This window comes from Cavia porcellus, unplaced genomic scaffold (assembly GCF_034190915.1).
Source record: "Cavia porcellus strain 051 isolate PalLab524CR breed Dunkin Hartley unplaced genomic scaffold, mCavPor4.1 scaffold_23, whole genome shotgun sequence".
NCBI lineage: Eukaryota > Metazoa > Chordata > Mammalia > Rodentia > Caviidae > Cavia > Cavia porcellus.
Genome location: NW_026947506.1, coordinates 52,757,809 through 52,779,336, shown reverse-complemented (window position 1 = coordinate 52,779,336; position 21,528 = coordinate 52,757,809). Strand labels below are relative to the sequence as shown.

The following is a 21,528-nucleotide window of genomic DNA, read 5'->3' as shown; positions in this document are numbered from 1 at the left end:
GATGATGTTAGCCAATCAGCTTGCCTTGCTTACTTTAACATGATTGGACACTGTACCCGTATATATACCGGTGCCACCCCTGGGCGGAAGAAGAAGCCAGGTAGAAGCCCAGAAGTAAAAGCCCAAAAGGAGCCGCGGAGAGCGGACCGGTAGAGGCTTTGGGGCAGACTGAAGCACAAAAGGAGCCGCGGGGAGCGGACCAGAGGAGGCTTCAGCTGGGAGAACCCAGGGCAGGCTGTACGGAGAAGGAAAATAAAAAGAAAAGGTTGTCCACTACCAGACTTTGTCGTGTGTCCTTCCTGCCGGCCGGGAGCGGACATCGACACTCACCCACTGACCCTGGCCTTCTTCAGTCAGCTGCTCAATGTTCCCAGCCTGGAAGGGTCTGTCGCATCCCAGCTCCAGCAGCTGTACCCTCTCACCTCTGCGCAAGTGTCTGTCCAAGGCGCCACCCTTCCCAGCCCGAGGGAGAGAGGGAGGCATAAGGCAGCAGGACACCCGACCCCTTCCTGTTCCAAGTCTGGGAACCAGGGACCCACCTGCGCCCTGCTTCAGCAGCTCAGCTGCAGAGTTGGCCGCCGTCTGGGGGGTGCTGTCCGCTACTTCCTCCAGGGGATCTGCAGGAAGGTGTGAAAAAGTACAGAAGTGAAGGCGCTCCGACCAACACAGTCAGGCAGCTTGTGATGGAATTCCCAGGGGTTAAAAGTTCCCTTGAGGACTGGGTCAGATCCCGGAAGTCAGGATGCCGAGGTCCCATAGGTGCTTTCCTGATCTTGAACTCATTCACACGAACAATTAAAGTGGAAAAGATGAACCAGCACTACCCGAGGTTTATTGAGAATATCCTTGGAATAAAACCAAACTGGGACAGCGTAACAAGGCAGGGACTTAGGGTCCACGCATTCCGATACCAAGCAGGTGTGACCTTCTCAACGCGTGCCCTTGGTGCCTACTCCCAGAGGACCCTGGCAGCAGCTTACACCCCTCATCACCTCAGCCAATAGGGTCAATGTTTTTGAACTGCAGATGTTTAAACTGGGGCTCTCCCGAGTGCCTTGGGGCCTCCCATCCCTGGGTTTCTGCCCAGAGCACACACCGCAGAGGGAGAGGCTCCTGTGAGCACTGCACAGGAGCCTGCCCCAGCCTGACCCCTGGCCCCCAGCCCGTACCTCTCTCCGGAATGAGCAGCTTGCAGGGCAGGGCCAGCGGCGTGATGGAGTGCTGGCACACCAGTGCAGTCAGACTCCCTGCGGAGGGGACAGAGGCCATGAATGCCAGCAGCTGTGCACCACTTCACCCCCCCACCCCCCGTGAAAACCAGTCGCTGCCAGGGTTATCCTTTACCTTCAGCTACCTGCACAGCCCGAGATGTGGGGCGCAGCACAGAACCTCAAAGAGGTGACAGATTCTGTCAGACAGCTAATTGGCCTGGGTATAGGTGCACACACCTGTCATCTCAGCACTCTGGGAGGCTGAGGCAGGAGGATCGCAGGTTTGAGCTCAGCGTGGGCAACCTGGCGACTTAGCAAGAACTTGCTTCAAAATTAACAAGGCCGGGGGCGGAGCTCGGCACAGTGGCCCTGGGTTCAATCCCCAGTAATGCAAAAAGAAAAGGAGAACAGACGGCTAAGGGCCAAGTGGTGGAAACTGCCAGCACAGACGCACCACACCTGAAGTACAGACAATAAACTGGGCGATCCCGGATCTGAAACTAAGGCTGAGATCAAGTACCCCAGCTTTCACCATGTGCGCCATCTCTTCAGGCTGCACCCCAAGTGCAGGGACGATGCCCCTTGAGTCTGTCCTGCAGCCCCCCAGCAACTACAAGCCCTGTATGACGTCACACTGGGGGCGACCTCTGCGGCCTCAGCTGCCTGAAACCAGCCCAGCTGTGGCTTCCGGCCTGGCTCTGCCCTTTGCACGTGCCCGGTTTGCAGCCAGCTTTGGAGGAGAAGCGCACTTCTGCTTTCTCCTAAAGCTGAGCGACCTCTACACGCAAAGTAGGAGCTGATCCCCAGGACAGTGCAATCTCCAGTCTCAGGGTTGCTGCCAGGGAATGTGGGTGCCCGGGGTGTATGACCTCAGGAGGAATGGGTGACAGACTCACCGAAGTAGGGTTCGTTGGAGCACCCTTTCAACCGCACGCCCTTCGGGGTGCACTCGATAAGAAAGTGCCGCACCAGTTCATTAGACAAATCCCCTGGCGAGGCAAAGAGCAAAAAGAAAGAAGAGTAATTTTTTAAAACTGACAACACAGCGGGTGAATGATTTGGGGTGGCCATGAATGTGTGTACCATCGCAGCCCAGATTGACATGTTTTGAAATTTTGTTGTAGTTTTCTTTCTTCCTTTTTAGCTTTGAAATGAAATGAATTTGTAGGAAAAAAATAAAAAGTAAATAAAAATAAAGAGAGCTTACACCAGACGTGGTGGTACACACCGTAAGGACAGCACTCGGGAGGCTGAGACAGGAGGATCACCATGAGTTCAAGCCTGGCGAGACCCTGCTGCTTTGGCAAACCCTCCTCTAAGAGTTTTCCTCAGACCGTGAAACCCAGAGGTGAACTCCAGAGGCTGGGTGAAGACAGACAGCCAGGGGCGACTCCCCCAAGGACGCCTCAGGCGTGGGACACCCTGACGCCTGATCCTCCCGTCCTCCACTGTGTCACTCACGCCCCCTGACAGAGCCCAATATGTGCCAGAGACAGGCTGCAACATCACAGCCCCTGTCTGTGTTTCCAAACAGACAACGTGTGCAGAAAGATCTTTGTATCCTCACTTGGACACACTCAGGGAGAACCAAGGAGCTGAGCGGCCCTCAGAGCCATTGCACCCCGCCAGCTCCGCTGTATTCCTCTCCCGTGTCTGCCACAGCCAGATGTCTGTCCTGAGCCATAGTCCTGCTGGCGCCTGTTTCCAGACAAAGCCTGGATGTCTCAAAACGCTCAAGCGTTCCCAGCTGGGGCACCGAGCTCATCCCTGGACTCCTCCCTGATGAGTTCAGCGCTGGTGAGGTGAGGCGTGGGACAGCACCTTTTGCTCAAGGCAGGTGCACCCCTGAAGGGGACAGTGGGACCCCACCTCTGTCCTTTCCTCTCACTTTCCTTTGCAGCCACAGCGAGAGCCCTCTGCTCGGCTGCTCAGTCCGGCCACGCTGTGCTGCCTGCCACCACCTGCCCCAAAGCAATGGAGCCAAGGACCACAGACTGAACCCTCGGAGACCACGTGTCAAAATGAACCTTGCTTCACAAGCTGATTATCTCTGCTCCCTGGGTTCACTCTCTAGTGCCACAAAAAACAAAAACAAACCAACAGAAAGAGTAGTGCATGATATACCACTTCTGATGTAGAAAAAAGGGAAAAAATGCACGTGTCTGACCCGGGCACACATCAGTCCACAGATACACGAGTGTGTGTTGTACCTGCATCCTGAAGGGAGGACGGTAGGTAGCGAGGCAGGCAGGGCTGGAAACAGAAGCGAGGTACCCTAGTAACCTGCTGTTCCATCTTCTTGACTTCTGCACAGTAGAATGCCTGCCTACTCATGAAAGTTAAGTTTGATTCTGCCACCTTGATTGGGTTTGGGAACTGCCCTGAGAATAGATAGGTGAGCCTTGGCCTGTGTCCGAGTATGTCAGAGGGGTGACTTGGGGTCCCTATTGTCCCTGGCCCCTCCATCTCCATACTGCTCCACTGTTCTCCTTCCAGGCCATGCCCCTCCACCATGATATACCTGCCTTAGATTCAGATGACCATGGACTGAATCTCCTGAGACCATGAGCCCCATTAAACCTCTCCTCTTTAAGGAGAGGTCCCAGCAAGAGGAAAGCCAACCAATGCCCTATTCAAATTTCAGAAAATAAAATTCATGAACAATTAACATTCTTTCCTGAACAGATGAATACTTAAGAAAATATTCCAAAAATAATAAATATCGACCGAGAAGAAAACCCACGAGGATTGGTGTAAGTCACCTACCACCTTCTTTCGGTCAGCATAAACCCACAGACCGCCACGGGCAAGCTGGACAGACAGACTTTGAGGACCTCACCTTTCTTGTTCAGCTGCAGGACGGAAGGAGGTGGGGTGGCAACCTTCATGGCCAGGCCGTAGGCACCCCGGAAGGAGTGACTGTCCCTCACGATGAAGGACCCGGGCTCTTTGTCTTTCAACATGGCGATGGCTGGTGGGAGGGGAGGAGGAAGGCGGACATTACTGTTACTCGTGCCCTTGCTCTGGTTTAACCAGGGCTGTGCCGAGCTCATGCAGAAACCTGAGATGGGATCGGGCACACAGCATGGGGCATTTTAGAGTGAGGTCTCTCTTCCTGTGCTCTTCTGCTTCCCAGCAGGGCTGGCAGCAGCAGGGAACTCCTCTCATTCTGGAGTGCTTGGACTTCCAGAATCTCAAGTCAAAGGGAGCCTCTGTTTTTACAGATCACCCCAGTTCAAGTGTGGGGAGACAGGGGTAGAGGGCGCCTCCTCTCCTGGCCCTGCAGAGGGACAAGAGGTCATAAGCGCTCACTGTGACGATGACACTACCATCTGACAGGGACGCTGACTGTCCTTCCAGGGAGGAGTGGTGACCTTAGAGTCCAGGCTGCGGGATCCCAGCATCCCTTGCATGCTCCAAGCATGCTGTGTGTCCCTACCAGGTGCCTAAAGCCCAGGGCAACCTTGATTCAGGCTTCAATGACCTCCAGAACCACAAGCCAAAACAGACCTTCCTTCTCTACAAGTAAATCAGTGCTTCACAAGGACAGCAACAGAAGTTGAGGCAGGCACAGGTGCCACCCTGCGCTGCGTGTCTCCCCTCCCAAGGGCCGGAACAGCCCTGCTCCCCACTCTGTCTGTCTGGGGCCCTGAAAGCGGGCTCTGAGTCTCCTCACGCTGTCTGGTGACACTGGAACGCTGGCCCTTGGCCCCTGGTGCCCAGAGATTCAGTGAGCAGCTTCCCACAAAGCCTGATTCACGGAAACCCAAGCCCTTCCAGGCCATGGGATTTTAATTTTTCTCCTTCCCCCCTCTCCCATTTAAAACAACAATGGCTTCATTGAGCTCATGAGAGAAGCACACATTCTTGCAATTTCTACTCTGTATATCCCGGGATGGCAGAATTCCAGTGAGGCAGGCAGGCTGCAGCACTGCCCGGCCACCCTGCTATTCACTGCTGGGTTTCCCGGGACAGGCGGCAAGGACAGAGGCTCGATTCTTTCCTGAGGGCCACGCGACCCATGCAGAGGGGTTGAGCCAGCTTCCTAAGGTCGTGGATGCTCACTTCTCTCACTGTTTCAAACCACCTGACTCAAGCTCTCCATGCAGCAGCCTGGGGTCCTTTCCAAGGATCCTGACCTGGGTCCCGTCTTGCTCCCACATCGAGCCCCCTCCCAGTGACTCCACACAGCCACCAGGTCTGCACTGCCAGAACGAGATCCAGGACAGGGGACAGCAGCCCTCCACAGCCAGGGAGCTCTGAGTCCCACCACAGGGACAGACGCACAGCCTCTGACGGCCACCACTGGGAGAGGACACCCACTCACACACTGGTAAAAGGGCACAGCTGGAATCCTCTGAGAAGCTGAGGCAGGAGGATGGCAAGCCTAGCACAGGCTCTCAGTGAGACCCAGACTCGAAGTAAAAGTTAAAAGGGCCAGGGATGTAGCTCAGTGCAAAAGCCCTGGGCTCAATCTCTGGTAGTGCCAGAGAGAGAGACAGAGACAAAGAGAGACAGAGATATAGAGAGAGACAGGTACAAAGACACAGAGACAGAAAGAGAGAGAGACACACAGAGACAGAAAAAGTGAGACAGAGAGAGAGAGGGAAGGAAGTGGCACACAACAGCTGCTCAGATACACTGGTGATTTCACAATGTTTAGTAAAACGGAAAAACCAGTGACCTCGAGTTTAATCATGACACCCCACATGCATGCAGGACATTATCGTGTTACACCCATAAATAGTACATCTATAGTGTAGTAATTAAAAAAGAAAAAAACAGGGGGGCTGGGGATTTAAAACAAATAAAATAAAATAAAAATTTAAAAAAAAGAGAAAAAAACAGCAAGGAGAAATAGCAAAAATGAATGATTTAAAATTCTCAAAGCCAGCCTGGCAGGAGACCGGAGCAGGGACCCTATGTGCTCAGACCCCGGGGCTTATGGGGAGCAGGGACGGGACCACAAAGCCTGGCAGTGACACCACTGCCTCACTTGACCCTTGTCCTGTCGCTTGATGGGTGGCACCCTGGTGGCTGGTGGGGCCGCCCTGCACCCTGGGAGGTTCTTGGGGGACGCCGCTCCTCACCGTCTCTCCGGCTAGCTCAGATGTTTTCCTACAAGAACTAACGGTCCGGCATCCCCACAGGAGGCGTGGCGTAAATCCCGGCCCAACCCAGCCTCAGCGGGCCACGGCCCTATGACATCGATCACCACAGCACACCCTCCCGCCAGGGCCCTGAGCCCAGAGAAGGACAACGCACGCCCCAGGATGCCTCGTTCTCCCACCTACCTTGGTCTCTGGAAATATCCGGCTTGTACCAGAACTTGGAAGTGTCCTGAACAAATTTGACAATGACAAGCTTGTCACTTGGACTATCTACAAAGCAGAATGAGAAGCAGTGACTGCTGAGGACATATTTACTGCAGCGCCTTGGTGAAATGTCCCTGCACCTCGAGCTCCCATGCCCGGGATAAGGGGTCAGATTGCCCTGTGTGGGGGTGGGGAACACCACATTTGCAGTGGCTGATTGGGAGAAGAAAGCTCCTGGTCTAGCTCCCCAAGAAACCAGATGGCAGGAACCCCAGTGGGAACTCCACAAGGCTCAGTTAACACGTAAGAAAGTCAGATGTGGTGGCACACTCCTGTAATCCCAGCCCTTGGGAAGCTGAGGCAGGAGGATCCACACAGTGAGTGCAAGGCCAGTTTGAATTTCATAGGGAGGTCTGGTCTCAAAAACACTGTGAAATCGCATCTTACTCTTACACACCTGAAATTGTCCACAATTAAACTCTAGGTTTAATCATGAACTGATTTCATTAGACAAGGAGGGACTTTCCAGGGTTAGGTCCTAGGAGTAAGGGAAAGCCTGGAGCCCTGGCAAATGCCCATGCCTTCCTCTCCTGGGGTGAAGTGAGGCTGGACGGAGGAAACCCAGGGAGGTGGGAGGCAGGCAGTAATGGGCACCCGGCGGGAGCCGACTCTGGGGTACAGTGTGTACAGCACACCTGGGCCTGCAGAGGGAGGCCTGCAGCCAGCCAGCTGGGAAGCAAAGCCGGGGCCCCCCTCCCCAGCATGTAGGCAGTGGGGCACCCACCCGGCAGGGGCGACACCTTCTCTGGTGGCCGTGAGAAGTCAGGCAGGACGCTGGGGAAGGGGATGCTGATGGTGCTGCCGCTGTGTGGGCTGGAGAAGCCACTCGACGAGGGTGACACAGAGCCCAGGGACCGGTCTCCCTCCGAGGCCCGCTTCTTCTCTGGCAGGGGCGGCTGCCCGGGCAGGGTGGGCCCATGAGCCTGCAGGCCGGGGCTGTGACGGCCGCTGTGTCCAGGCACCATGGCGAGGAAGTTGTGGGACAGGAAGCTGTGGGTGGCAGCCGCTGGTTCAGTCAGGGCTCCACCGGGGCCTGGGGGTGCCGTGTGGGCACTGGGCAGCAAGGAGCCCGGGTCCTCACTGGGCGCAAGGCCACTTGCCACTGGGGCTGCGGGGCTGAAGGTCAGGAAGGCCTGGCTGGTGCCTGGGGCAGAGAGCGTGCCTGGTGGCTCGGTCAGTGACAGCTCGTGGCCGTGGAAATTGGCCTGCAGGTCTGGGCCTGGGAAGCAGGGCGTCCCCGAGGCATCCTTGCCAGGGCCTGAGAATTCGCAGGCACCATGAGGACTTCCAGAGGGCCGGCTGCCGCCCCGCAAGGCCAGTGTGGATTTGGGGCTGCTTTCCAGCCACTGGCGGTCTGTGGAGGGCAGGCTGTTCAAAAACAGTGGAAAAGCAAATGAATATACAAACAGCTGTGTGCAGGAGTGCACACCTGTATTCCCACCACGCAGGAGTCTGAGGCCAGAGGATCACCATGAGTTCAAGACCAGCCTGGGCTAAACTATATAGCAAGATCTTGTCTCATACACAAAAACAAAACAAGACAATGAAAGTCATATAGCTACACACTGAAATCAGCAACTGTCTGTCACCAGATGGGAGACAGCTCCCCAAGGTCAACCTTGATCTGACACTAATTAAATGTAAAGTTCCTAAAATCAACAGCTGACACGGGTTAAGCTCTGCAGTCCTCTCTGGGCAGTACGATGACACGCTGCCCGGCCTGTCCCGGGTGTGACCACTCCTCTGCCCAGCAGATTACTGTGGTCCACACAGCCTGTCCATGCATCCCTCAGTAGCTCGCTGGGGCAACAGACTGCCTGTCTGATCCTAAGTCCCCGAATTTATTTAATGTCCCCAGAGCTCAAGCCTAGCAGTGCTGACCACTCAGGAGCTTCCTCCCCAGGAAAAGGCTCCTCCCTGGGACAGGTGTGGGACAGACATGGTGCCCATGGGCTTTGCTCTGTCCCTGGTCCTGGGCACCCACAGAGAGCTGAGCACACATCCCACAGATATGGCTGCCGGCCATGAGCAGAGCCAGCCCTGGACTGGGACCCACCAGCAAGTATTGGACCTGGGCCTGGGGGTGACAATGTCCCCAGCAGGGATCACTGCTAGGAGAGGAGGGGAGTGAAGAAGGCATCCAGGGAGCGCCAGGCACGGATGGACAGTGTAGAGGAAGTGACTTCCACTCTGGGCCAAGGGGGTACCCACTTCCAGATCACCCGGAGGCCAGAGTCTAGGTCTGTCCCTAGTTCCCTCCTGGGTGTCCTGTGCATGGTCCCCACACCTGCCCATGCCGGTGCACCTACTGTGCACGGACTGGGCACCCCCTGACCTCGGCCTCCAGGGTCTGCCCACTCAGCACCACACCCTGGACCCCTCCTCTCTTACCTCTCTCGGCGCTGGCCAGGGCCATTGCTGGAGACCGTGCAGGAAGACGCCAAGGCCTGCGGGAAGGTGGGCCTAGCGGTCACCTCAGCTGGCAGCATCGCTGCCTGGGGGCCCAGGGGACTCTCCGACATCCCCACAGTGTGGCTGGGAACCTCAGAGCAGCTGCGTGAATCTGCGGGGGACAGGAAGCAGGGGCTCTGACCACCCGAGGCGCAGTTCCGATTGTCCTCCTTCCCGGGTTTTACGTGAGCAGAGCCGACGTCTCTGCCTCTGGAGGTCATGGTGCTGCCAGGCACAGGAGCTCAGTCCCTTGTCCCTGCGCCCCAAAGGCAGGGCAGCTTACTCAAGTCCCGTGCCCTCATGTACCTGGTCCATGGGCAGGGCCTGCTGGGCTGGTGCCACGGCCAGCCCGAGGGCTCCACCCCACGTGCCACATCTCTGTGCCACAAAATCAAATATTTAACCAAGCAGAGTTATCGAGTCACACCAGGAAACTCCAGTGCAAACCCAGGAGTGGGGAGCTAGGTAACCCAAACCAGCGAACACGTTGTAAACCTTGGAGGTAATCGACAGACAGGGAAATAGCATCTGAGGAAACAGGAGGGGAAGGAGTGACTCACATTCTGTCAGAGAGTAGAGTCGAAAGAATAATTAAACTGAAAGCCTAGAGCTGAAGACAGGTGGGGGCCGTACCCCGGGTCTGGACACTGCGGAGGAGGTGTGAGGTCGGTGGGGGGATTGCAACCCAAGCCCCTGGAGAAAGGGGTACGCACCATGGAGGAGGCTGGGGGACACAACTGCCCCAGAAACCCTGTGACTGAAGCCCAGGAAGGGGAGACAGGGAAGGAAGCAGAAGCAGCACTGGAGAAGAAATCTGCTCAGAATGGATCTGAATTTCCCAAAACACACAGAGGCAATCAAAGCTGGACACAGTGACACTCACGGTCATCCCAGCACTCGGGGCGGCTAAGACAGGGAGACAGCAAATTCAAGCCCAACCTGGGCAACTTAGTGAGACCCTGTCTCTGGATAAAAACATGTGCCTGGGGTACAGCTCAGCGGTGGAGCACCTGCCTGAGTTCGATTCTTGGTACCAAATAAGGAAACAAACAAAAAGGGTATGAGATTAGCTTGGAGCGAAGGTCCTGGGTTCCATCCCCAGTACCACAGGAAAAAAGGAGAATCCAAACCCCCAGTTTAAAAACAAATAAACAAAAAATCCCAAAACAGGAAAAATGAAATCCACGCATCAATACTGAAAAGCACAAAAACTGTGTGACAGTCAAGGAAAAGTCTTAAGCACTGAGACTTGTCCACCTGGGGTCAAAGCCAGGAGGCTGGCTTTAGAGCATGCTTTGGTGTTTCCCTCCTACAAAATCAGGGAAGCTGGGTTCTGACAGACCCGATGGGCAGCACCGGCTTGATGAGCACCCTGAGGTCAGCACTGGCCTCTGCTGCTGTGATGCTGCACCAAGCTGGACCCTTGAGGGTTCCAGACCACGCACACTGAATCAATCAACCAGTCTGCAAAGGCGTGGGGGTGCGGGGAAAGCAAAGCTCAGGCCTGATGTGAAGAAGCCCTGAGACTCACAGCAGATGGGGTGGCCGGGTGGACTGAATGCGCTGGGGACCCCACATAAACTGGGCGCTTCCCCTACAACTGGCTGCTCCTGGAGGCCACAGCTCAGCACAGAGGCCACCTGGGTGCTCTCTGTCCCTGGCTCTGATCGCCAGCACAGCAGGCATCTGAGGACCAGAGCCAAGATTCAGAAGCCCCAAACCCACACTGTGGCGCCAGGGATCCTCCTCACAGAAGCGGGGGGTGGGGGGGGTGGTAGTTCCCCCTCACTCCGCATGCTCAAGTTCGCTGTCCCAGAAAGGGTGGGCACATTTCCCATGAAAGTGGCTTTGTTCTGGGTTCCCTCAGTTCCTTGGGCTCCCCTCCAGGGTCCCCAGCCTGTTCTGGGAAAGGGACCAAATACTTTCCTGGAGCAGGAGCCATCCCAGAACCAGGTCCTCCCGGGACATTTCTGAGTTCTGGGTCCCACAGGTGCGTGGAGACCAAGTCACTCATACAAGGTCACAGGGATGAATTGGGCTGGGACTCTCTGGCCTGCAGAGTTGTCCCCAAGTCCAGGGCCAAAACTGCAGGCAGACAGGGGCGCTGGTGGACGTGTCCCTCACTTGCGTAACAGGCTGGGACCCAATGCTGCCTGCAGGACCCTAGGGGCCAGGCCACCCATCCCAGGGCCCTGTACACTGTCCCTGCTATGAATTCACAGCATGGACCAGAAGTGCCCTGAAAATCTCATCCCAAGCCCAGAGGGGCAAGGCACAGGCTACAACCCATCCTGCACGAGCCAGGCCCCATCCTACACATCAGCCCTGTTTAACTGGGCCTGGTGCCACAGCCCTGTGATCCCAGTACTCGGGAGGCTGAGGCAGGAGGATTGCAGCAAATCTGAGGTCAGCCTGGGCTACACTGTCTCCAACACCAAAAAAGCGCTGAGTTTTCTTTTCTGCTGGAATGGACCCCAGGCCTCCTTGTGAACACAGGGCCAGCACTCCCCAGGAAGCTGTGTCCAGCTCTGAGCCTGAGAGTCACAGCTGCACTGTAGGTGATATGTCAAGGAAGCTGTGGCCCTGAGCTTGTCCTACAGTGGGCCTGCAGCTTCCAGGTCCTCAAGGAGCTGGGACTGACCCTGGGTGAGCATGGTGAGGACACAGAAGGAACAGGACGTCTGTCATGTGGCGGGGGCATCAGGGCACATGAACTCGTTAGCCATCTTCAGGCTGGGAAGGACAGGGAGGACTCCTCCGCCCTGTGCCGCAGTGGCCTCTGTCTCTGCTTCAGGCCCCTCGCTCTTCTTACACCCCTTGCTGGGGCCAAGCAGCATTCTCCTGTATTCGCAGTGCTCTGGGAGGCTGAAGCAGGAGGGCTGCAAGCTCAAGGTCAGCCTCAGCACTGCTATTTAAGAGTGCTTCTCCTCTAAGAAGTTAGGGCCCCGCTATCCCAGTCAGATCGTGGCCAGGACAGAGCCTCTTCTGCGTCCAGCCTCGATTCCTTATCTCCCCTCTGCTGCTGAAGCCCAGGGCAGGAGACCCCATGTCATTGGTGCTTAGGAGCCCAGTGTCCCCAGTGCCCCTTGGGGTCACTGCCCTTCCCAGCTGGGCGTCCCCTGGGAGCTCAGGAATGCCTGCCTCTCCTCTCTGCTTCCTCTTCCTCCACTTCCTGCACCCAGGGCCGGGTGAGCAGGGCCCCTGGCTTCTCTCCAAAGCATCTATTTTTATGCTTTCTCTCAAGCTGTGGCGGGAGGGTCCGTGGGAAGCTGGACACCCCTCGCCCGCTGCTCCCGACCTGACCTGAGGTTCACAGGGAGAAACGAAAGGAGCCTGAAAGGAGCCTGCGCTCCCAGCCCCAGGCTCGCTGTCCTGCAGGGCAGGGCTAGGGCGAGGACATGGAGGAGCAGAGACAGGGAGCCACCGGACAGCTCCCCAGCCTCCATGGGCATTCACCATTCATCCGTCCCCCTCTCACCTGCCCACCTGCCATCGTCCCGCCTCCCAGCCCACACATAGGACCAGGGCTGCTAGGGGTGACCAGGCCCCTGCCTCCACTGGAAGGCATCTGGGAAGATGGCCACAAGGACCTCCTATCCCCTTGCTCTGCTGTTTCTGGGTGTGAAACTCGGGGCTGCTGGGGGACTGGGTGTTGTCTCTGGGTCCTGATTGGGCACATGGGCAGCCCTGGGGCTCAGGGTCTTCACCCACAAAATGTCATTGCCTGAGAGCAATTGAGGGGTTACCTAAGCTCAACTCAGCCTAGAGCTTTGTATTTTATTTTATTTTATTTTTATGGTGCTGGGATGGAACTCAAGGCTTTAAACACAGCAAAATGTTGTACAGGAAGTTTGACAGTGAGATTTTTTTTTTTTTGGAGACAGGGTCTCACTCTAATTCATGCTGGCTTTGAACTCACAGCAATTCTAGCTCAGCCTCCAGAATGCTGAGATTCCAGGTGTGCACACCACGCCTGGCTAGTGGTGACATTTTTAAGCAAAGTATCCTGATTTTCAATTCTTATTTGTCTGTATCGGGCCATTTAATCAACCTTCCTAAAAGCAAAGGGAAACCAAGCAGAGACCCAGGTACAGTGATAGATAATTAGTAAAGCCCCAGCTTGGAAAAAGCAGCCTGAGCATCTCTGCACAAGCAGCAATGCGCACACCTTGAACCCGCAAACCATGCCTCCTGGAGAGCGTACACGGTCAGTTCCGGGTCTGCGCCTGGCCTTTCCTCGACCCAAGGTCATCCTGTGGAAAACTGAGGCTTGGACCTCTGGGAACAACATCCTCATCCCTGCAGCAGAGCCAGCCACAGAGCCCCCTCTGCCCAGGGCCCTCGGACCCGTCAGACATGCTCTCACACCTAGTGGCCTCACCCCTTTCCCCAAACCTGGCACCACAGTCTTGGGGTAAATCGGGGCCAGAGGGACCCAGAAACACAGATGACATGGCTCACTGCCCCATGCTAGGGCTCTGCTGTCTGCCACCCTTTGAAGGCATCCGTCCCACTTAATGAACCAGGAGGAAGATGCACCCCATACCGCTTCCTAGGTGCTTGGGTCCTGAGACACCCCCACTCCCTCACTAGGTGTGTCCCCCGGCCAGAAGCCACGGTACCTTCTCTCTTGCGCCAAACTCCTGGAGAAACTGCTCTCCTTCAGGGCAGGACAAGGGCCAGGGCTGCGCTTGGCCATGGCGTTCTGAGGCAGGACCAATAGCCCGACGGCTGCACCTGGGGGCCATGGACTAGGGGGACCCCATACCCTGCATCGAGACACTGGGGTGTGAATCTCGCACCCACAGTGGGCACAGGAAATGCCTGGCACCTCAGGAGCCCCTGGCTGTGACCCTGAGACTACATCTACTGAAGGAGACTTGAGAGATCCAAGGGAGACGTCTCAGGGAGCCCCACCTCCCAGAACCCTGGGGCGCTTGGGGTCGGCACCTACTGCACCTCTGCCCAGCTCCTTTCCACCCTGGGAGTGACAGCGGTCACAGCCAGGCGCTGCCCACTTAAGTGGAGTCTGCAGCTTCCCTGCTCCAGGTTAAATCTGCTTAACAACACCTGTGCTCCTGCCGCAGAGCCACCACTGCTGAGGGAGCTCAGCCTCGCCCTCACCGGAGCACAGCTCCAGGACACGTTGTCTTTTTAGAAAAACCAGCAAGAGACCAATGTCTTACCAAAATTACTATCTCAGAGCCGGAAGTGGCAGTGCAAGCCTGTGATCCCAGCACTCGGGAGGCCGAGGCAGGAGGATCACTGAGAGTTCAAGGCCAGGCTGAACTGCACAGTAAGACAAAAAAACAAATCACTATCTGCCTCCTACTTCACAAGTTACTGCACCTCAGAACTGCTCATAAAGACACACCCCACCATCCTTCTACACTGGCTGCCCCTGGAGGGAAACCCCGCACCCATCCCTGGAGCAGGATTGCTGGGGGTGAAGTCTGTGGCCGGGAGCCGGCAGAGCTGTTTTTTCCCAAGGCCTGGATCTCGCATGGCTTCTTCACAGTCTCCCAGGACCACCCCTCTCTTCCTCTCCCAAGGACACCCCGAGTAGCTTCAAATAGCCACGTTCAGGTATTGGCTGGGCTTCAGCATTGGGGAAGTGGTGGTACAGGTCTGGGGAGGGGTGGCCGTGTGGGTGCAAGGTCATGATCAGCCCACTGCAGGGCTGTCGGGCAACTGGGACTTCCCAGATTGGATCTAAGCCTCATGGGGAGTCAGTGACCAGTGTGACAGGCACCCAGCAAGCTCTCCAAAGATCAGTCACAGGGACAGAGAGAAAAGGTTGGCATGATGCCCAAGACCAACAGTGGCTTCCAAGGCCACCACCCATGGTTCCAGGGTCCCCTACACAACACATGAAGGGCAGAAACTCTACTAGGCTGCGCAGCCCTCAGGAGCAAATCACACCAAAAACCGCCAGTATCTGGGGAGCCCAAGCCCCTGGAGAAGCGGGGAGAGAAAGAAGGAGGAGATGGGTTCCCCCAAACCTTCCTCTTGCCCACCTCGCACTCCCAGCCCTGTGCCTTAGGAGCCACAGAGGAGGTCCCCAGAGGGTGCCCTGGCCTCCAAGCACAGCCTCTTCCACATGTCCCTGTCCCCAGGGCCCAGCAGCCGGATCCCCCAGCCTCCTGCCCCCTGCGTCTCAATTTCAGCCCGTTTCTGGGCCACCATGGCCTTGGGGCTGGCATTACTCATTATTTTCCTCACAGACGGTGCGTGTCCATGGCCATCCTGGGTGCTGCGCATCCCAACCCACAGGACGTGTCTTGCCTCGGGACTAAGTGCTGGGCCACCAGAGTTGCTGGTGTGTCACAGTCTGCATCGTCACCGCTGGCTGAGCTTGGGGAGGGGCTCTGGGCATGCTGGTGAATACAAGCCCCCGAGGCTAGGGCATAGCCTGTAGGACCCCAACATCCAGCAGCCCTGCTCCCCAGAATGACTCCATCTCACAAAGCGGAACTTTATGCATGGAAGAGGAGGAGACAGATGGGGGCAGGGCAAACAGACCAGACCAAACCAGCCTGGGCAGTCAAAACCAGCATCCATCTCTCCTGGTCTACAACCCACCCTCTGGGGACACCCCCAGCTCACCTCCACCTTGGTAAGGACTAATACACACCCCAGGTGCATCACCTGGGGCAACAGACGGATGGGCAACTTCAGCAGAAAGGCAGGTGACTCAGGGGTACCCAGGACCAGGACCTGGATGGGGAGGCTGGGCCGATCAGCTATGAAATGGAAACTGAAATGCCCTCCCCAGGCTTGGGAACAACAGGAGGACAGGACAGGGAGAAGAGACCAGTGCGGAAGCAGGAAGCCAAGGTCCAGCCATGACTGACACCAGCGCAGGGCCACAGCTCAGTGGTCTGAGGTGGCAGGGCGCTCACAGTCCAGGAAGCCCTCTCGAGGAGCAGGAACCCCTGCACCCTGTGGAGGGCCCAGCTGTGCCGAGCACAGGACACTTCCGCTCAGATGCATCTCCAGGATCACTCATGGGGCCAGTGGGGAGGAAGGGAGGGAGGTGTCACATTCTGTAGCCCCCCATGCATTGCACTCTCCCCACCACTGTGCAGCTGGCCCAGGGCTCAGCTTCCCGTGGTCTCCTCTCTGCCGCCCCAGTCACCCTGTGCTCACACCGCCCAGGTCCTGAGACCTGTGGGTGAATTCTCACCCTGGCCATCATGGCCTCCTGGCCTCATCTCTCCTGGGTCAAACGAGATTCAAAAACTGAGCAGCCAGAGACAGACCAGCAGCAGTGACTTCCATACCTGGCGAATATACTCTCCCGGCAGGCATGGGGAAGCAGGGTGCACAGAGAAGCAAACCAGCAGGTGAGCCCTCCCCGTGCCTGCCCTGTGGCAGTGGCTGCAGGACGCCACACGGGAAGAACGCAGCACAGGGCACGAGGAGGGGGTACACGCATCTGTCCTTCTGTCCTCGAGTTACCGAAGTTCCATCTGACGGTTGAAGGCAAAGGGCCACCGCCGCCCAGTGAATGAGGTGTAAGCAGACAAAACACTGAAACAACCTTAAGGGTGCAGAGGGACAGAAATAAGGAGCGTGCTCTGCACCAAGCGGTGAACTCTAATAGCTGTGATCTGGACATTTCATGCCGGGAATGTGACACGCAGTGCGGTCATTCGATGGGATCCAAGACACTGCCAGCAACACAGGACAGGGTCCCCAAAGTGGCTCGGAAAGCCACAGAGAGTGGGGGAAAGAAATCAGGGAAGCAAACAGAAAACAGGAGCCTGTATTTTCCAGTCACAGTTGTGTTCAACCCTGAAGTCAGTATTTTTACACCCCTGTCCTTTCCTTTTGAGACAGGGTCTCGCTGATCCATGCAATGACCCAGGCTGAACATCCACTCACCATCCTCCCACCTCAGCCTCCCAGAGCAAGCCTCAGCCCTGCTATTCTGCCTTCTCGAGTGGGGAATTATTCAGCTCTGCGTGGGGGAGTGGCCTCTTTTTCCCCCCACTGCCTGGCACCAAAATTCTGAGCACATACAAAACTTCTAGCCAGGAGTGGTGGCACATGCCTATAATCCCAGCACTCAGGAGGCTGAAACAGGAAGATTGATGCAAGTTCGAGACCTTCTTGGGCTACAAAATGAGCTCCGGACCATCCTGAACTGCATAGCGAGACCGTGTCTCAAAAAGACAGAAGAAAAAAGAGAAGAAAATAACTGCTCTGTGCCATCACTCGCTGGGTGCTATTACCTGGACTTTCTTTGTTCGTAGCTTGGATCGTCAATGTCCTTGAAGCCCTCAATGTATTCAAGGCCTTGTCCCCAGCATTAAGTCACTGCAAAGACCCCAGTGTCTCCTTTCTCCTCTCTCACCGCCTCTCCAGAGTGACAGCTCCAAAGCCGTGGGCAGAGCCCCCTTGCCTCTTGCAAAGCTGGACCCCAGCATTGTCGGGGTGACCTCAAGCTTGCGCATGGCTCTCGCCTCTACTCTGCACCACTGCACAGGTGCCGAGCCCTCCTGACCCACAGTCATTCTGACTCCATTTATGAAGCTCCGCCCAGACCCACACGCGGTGCTGTTCTTCCTGGAACTGAATTAAACAGGCAAGTCAGCACAACTCAGTGCCTTTAGGACGGAGCCCCACATCCCCAGACACATTTACCTGTAACTTTTGACTGCCTCTTCTCAGTAAGCATTGCAATAATTCCATCAAGAGAAATAATCGCATCACTTTCCACCATCCAGCTCCTCTAGGGCCACCACGATGTCCTGACTCGGTTCCCCCAGCCCAAGTGACGACCGAGGCAGCCGCCATCTCGCTATGAGGCTGGGCCACCTGCCCGCTGCACCCCACAGGGGACCTCATGGTCTCTGCCTTGCTGCCCCTTCCTGGTGGAGCTGGAGGTAGCATAGCTCTCCTGGTTCTCCGAGTCCCATCGTGGCCTGAGCCGGGCAGTGTGGGGGGAGGTGGACAGGGAAAGGCTGTGGCCTGTGATAGGGACATTCTGGGCCCCGCTCTCACTGTGACCTGCATCTCCAGCACCCACAGACACGGATCCCCTGGGCAGGCAGGCCAGGCGGGCGGGCATGGTGCCCTCCACAGACCACAGTGGGGCAGCCCCGGGGCCACGGGCCAGCAGCCGCCCACTAAGCGCCCTCGACACTCCTGGCAGCGTCTCAGCCCCGCAGCTGTGCCTTCGCTGTTACCATTGCGCAGTGCTGGAGAATGAACCCCAGGCCTTTGCACTGAGGGACATCCCAGCTCGACTTTTAAATTACTTTTTTTTTTCCCTGCGGTACCCGGGATTGAACTCATGACCTTGCACTTGCCAGGTAGGCGCTTGTGCCGCTGAGCTAAATCCCTGGCCCTAAATTACTTTTTTAAAGCCTGAGACACGCTCTGGCTGAGTACAAAGTTGCCCAGGTGGGACTCAAACTTGCAATCCTTCTGCCTCAGCCTCCCAAAGATATTTTTTCCTAACACAGAAGAGGACAGAATGGGTCAGAAGACAAAAACAATGAACAAACTATCCTCACTGTGTCCGCATCCTCCCCAGTGCTTGGAGCAACCGTCACCCCCACGCTCCAGAAACTTCCATAGACGCTAACATCACATGGGTCATGAGTCTCCCAGAAAGACTGAGAAATCCTGGTCCCATTAATTGACGGGTGCTTGTGCTCACAGACAGAATAACTGAAGGGAGAGGAACAGAGAGGGCTTCTCCAAGGAGCCCAGGGTACTGTTAGGCCATCTGCAGGAGTGACCTGTCTAGGACGCAGGCAGAAGCTGAAAACCTCAGAGGCATGCATGGGACTCAGGGGGTGAGGCTGGGACATGCCCCAGGGAAGAAGCGAGCACCTGAGCAGGAGTAGGGCCTCTGCCAGGTCGATGGACTCCAATGCTCCCCGCCCAGCCAGAGACTGGGAAATATTTCCATGCCGCAGCAGGCTATGCAGTGGAGCACATGTGGAATTCAGGGAACACAGCGCAACTGCCTGCAAATCGCACCACGGGCACACACACTAGGGCCAGGAGGGGAGCAGGGTGGCCCTGCCTAGCTCCGTGGAGCTTCTCCAGCAAAGGACTGCTGGTCCCCCCCTCTCCTGCTGTCCCACACACGCAGGCTGTTGGCCGCTGGCCAGCTGAACCCGAGAGCCGATCAGGCGGGAGGGTGGGCCGCGGCAGGAGGGAGAGACTGTCCTGGTCCCCCTTTCCCCCAGACGCCGAACCTCCCATCACACGTCCTGCACATCTGGGGAAGCAGCCTCAGGGGGTCCCGGGGTGGGGAGTTGGACGCACTGGCATCGGCCCAGATGTAGCCATCCAGATCCAGCCAGGTGGTCTTGGGGAATCAAAAGGGAACTTGGCCTTTGGTGACTCCACCCATGGTGGGAGGGGACCGGACCGGCTGTCTCTCTCACTTTGGGACCCGAGCCTGCCCGTCTCCCCCGACTCTGGCTGGATTTCAGCTTTCGCTGGGGCCATGCCCAGAGCTCAGGCCTCGGAAGATGCCCAGGCAGAGGACGCTTGGGCCCTGGCGCGGGTGGGAGGGGACAGCCCTGTCCGGCAGACAGGCAGGCGGAAGAACGTGTCCTGCTGGGGAGCATCCGAAAAACACAAAGGCGCAGACGGATGGTCAGACGGACAGGGACAGAGGAGAGGGGCAGATGTCCTAGCAGGAGGAGCGCTGCAGGCTCGAGCTCCGCACCACCTCCCAATGCCTGGGGGCTCCAGGAAGGCTCAAGCTTCCTGGCCCTGGAACTCTGCACTCCACCTCCTCCCTCCCCCCAGACCCAGATCAGGTTTCAATCCGTGGCTCCCCAGGTGGGAACGCGCGGGAGCCCGGGGCGCAGGGCCAAAGCTGCCACTTACCTGGGCACCGGAGGCTCCAGCCAGGACCAGGACGACACCGGAGGCCTCACAGAGGGCGCCCCACAGGGTCTGTACTGGGCGGCCCAAGTGGCGAGTGTGGTCCCCGTCCTGGTCCCAGTCCCAGTCCCAGTCCCAGCGGTGGCCCCCACCCACCCAGCGGGCTCCGGTTCCGCGTCCTTGTCCCGGGGGAGGTAGGAGGCGGGGCGGCCACCTCCAGAGAGGCCCATTCAGAGGGCGGTGGGGAAAGAATCCCGGGATTGTCGGCCGGGCGGCTGCGGGCGGGCAGGCGGCCCAGTCAGCTCCGGCCCGCCCCACCACGCCCCTCCTCCCAGCCCCTGCCCGCCAGCAAAGCGCACCAAGGCAGGCACAGCCTCAGCCCTGCCATGTCTCACCATCTCCGTGTCGACCCAGCCTGGCCCCTGCAGGACCCCAAGCAGAGGGGAAGTGTCACAACCACAGGAAGACCTGTACCCCCTTCTTCCCCTCGGCCCTTTTCCCAGGGACCCCTGCCACCAAACCTATGAGGCAAACCTTGCAGCACAAGCCAGCTAGTGAGCTCCTACACATTCTGCAAAGCCCAATGCAAAGGACGTCACAATGGTTTCACAGGGTGTGGGGCCCTCTCAGTCGGTAAAAGTGAAGTGCTCTGCTCCCCGAGGTCGGAGCTAGGACCCTGACTACAGAGCAGAGCCCAGAGCCTCCTACACAGGCTGCGGATATGGGCACAGCACTCAGGGCTGCATCAGGAGGCTGCAGAGTTTACCCTCAGCCCTGCCTCAGTCTCAGGGCCTGGTGGAGGCCACTCACGCTGCCACTTCTGTCAGCTCCGTCAGCTTCGTCAGCTCTGCAAAGTCTGGCAGCGAAGGTCCCACCGTTCCTGCTCCTAGGGACACCTCCTTCCCTGCCCAGTGGCACCAGAGCCTGTTGTATCTCAATTTTGTGATGTAGGGATGGAACCGGGCCAGCAGGGCTCACCCCCTCCTTTTCTTATGTTTCGTTTTAATCCAGGGTCTCTCTGAATCACTAAGTCTACCAGGTTAGGCTCCAATTCAAAATCCTCCTGCCTCGGCCTCCCAGAGGGCTTGGATTTAACAGGGCGCAGGGCCACACCTGGCTGGCACTCCCTTTACAGCGCCCCCAGAAGCTCAGCACATATTCACGGAGCCTCAACTGGGGCAGCTGTAGCCTTGGGGCCTTGGGGGCCCTCAACAGCCACCTCAGGAAAGGCCTAGGCCTGCCTGTCTCAGTGGGTACTGTGCTTCCTCTGGCTTGTTTATGTGACTTGTTTATGTGACTGCAGGGAGGATGCCCCGGCAGTGCCCGACCTTCTCCTTGGCAGAGGGAGGCACTGGGTAGAAAGGCAAGGGGTGGCCAGACCCAGGAAGGGTGGGAGAGCAGCAGGCCAGGGGCCAAGTCGGGGACAAAGGAAAGGAGGAGAAGGTGTAGGGGACCACCTAGCAGGAGCCCAGCTCAAACTGAAAAATAAGGGGTTGGGGGTAGCTCAGTGCAAAGGCGCTGGGGTAGCACCCAAGAGAGAGAGGGAAATTGGGTCAGCCTGATTTGCACTGGAACACAATCCCCAAGGCCCCAGGAATGCTCCAGGGAGCAGAGGACGGGGGCTGCAGTCCCGC

General features: G+C 57.3%; 1 protein-coding gene across 8 annotated transcripts in view; it reads right to left on the bottom strand.

Moving 5' to 3' along the window:
- Positions 1-21,528, bottom strand: part of Tns3 (tensin 3) — a 160,599-nt gene that overhangs the window by 10,278 nt on the left and 128,793 nt on the right. For all 8 annotated transcript variants that reach the window (XM_013148213.3, XM_063234388.1, XM_063234387.1 and 5 more), the window contains 7 exons: positions 8,978-9,149; positions 7,311-7,954; positions 6,506-6,592; positions 4,051-4,182; positions 2,108-2,200; positions 1,170-1,247; positions 540-617 (listed from right to left, as the gene is read on the bottom strand). In XM_013148213.3, the coding sequence (XP_013003667.1) occupies positions 540-617; positions 1,170-1,247; positions 2,108-2,200; positions 4,051-4,182; positions 6,506-6,592; positions 7,311-7,954; positions 8,978-9,149 (1,284 nt within the window). The remainder of the gene's footprint in view (positions 1-539; positions 618-1,169; positions 1,248-2,107; positions 2,201-4,050; positions 4,183-6,505; positions 6,593-7,310; positions 7,955-8,977; positions 9,150-21,528) is intronic.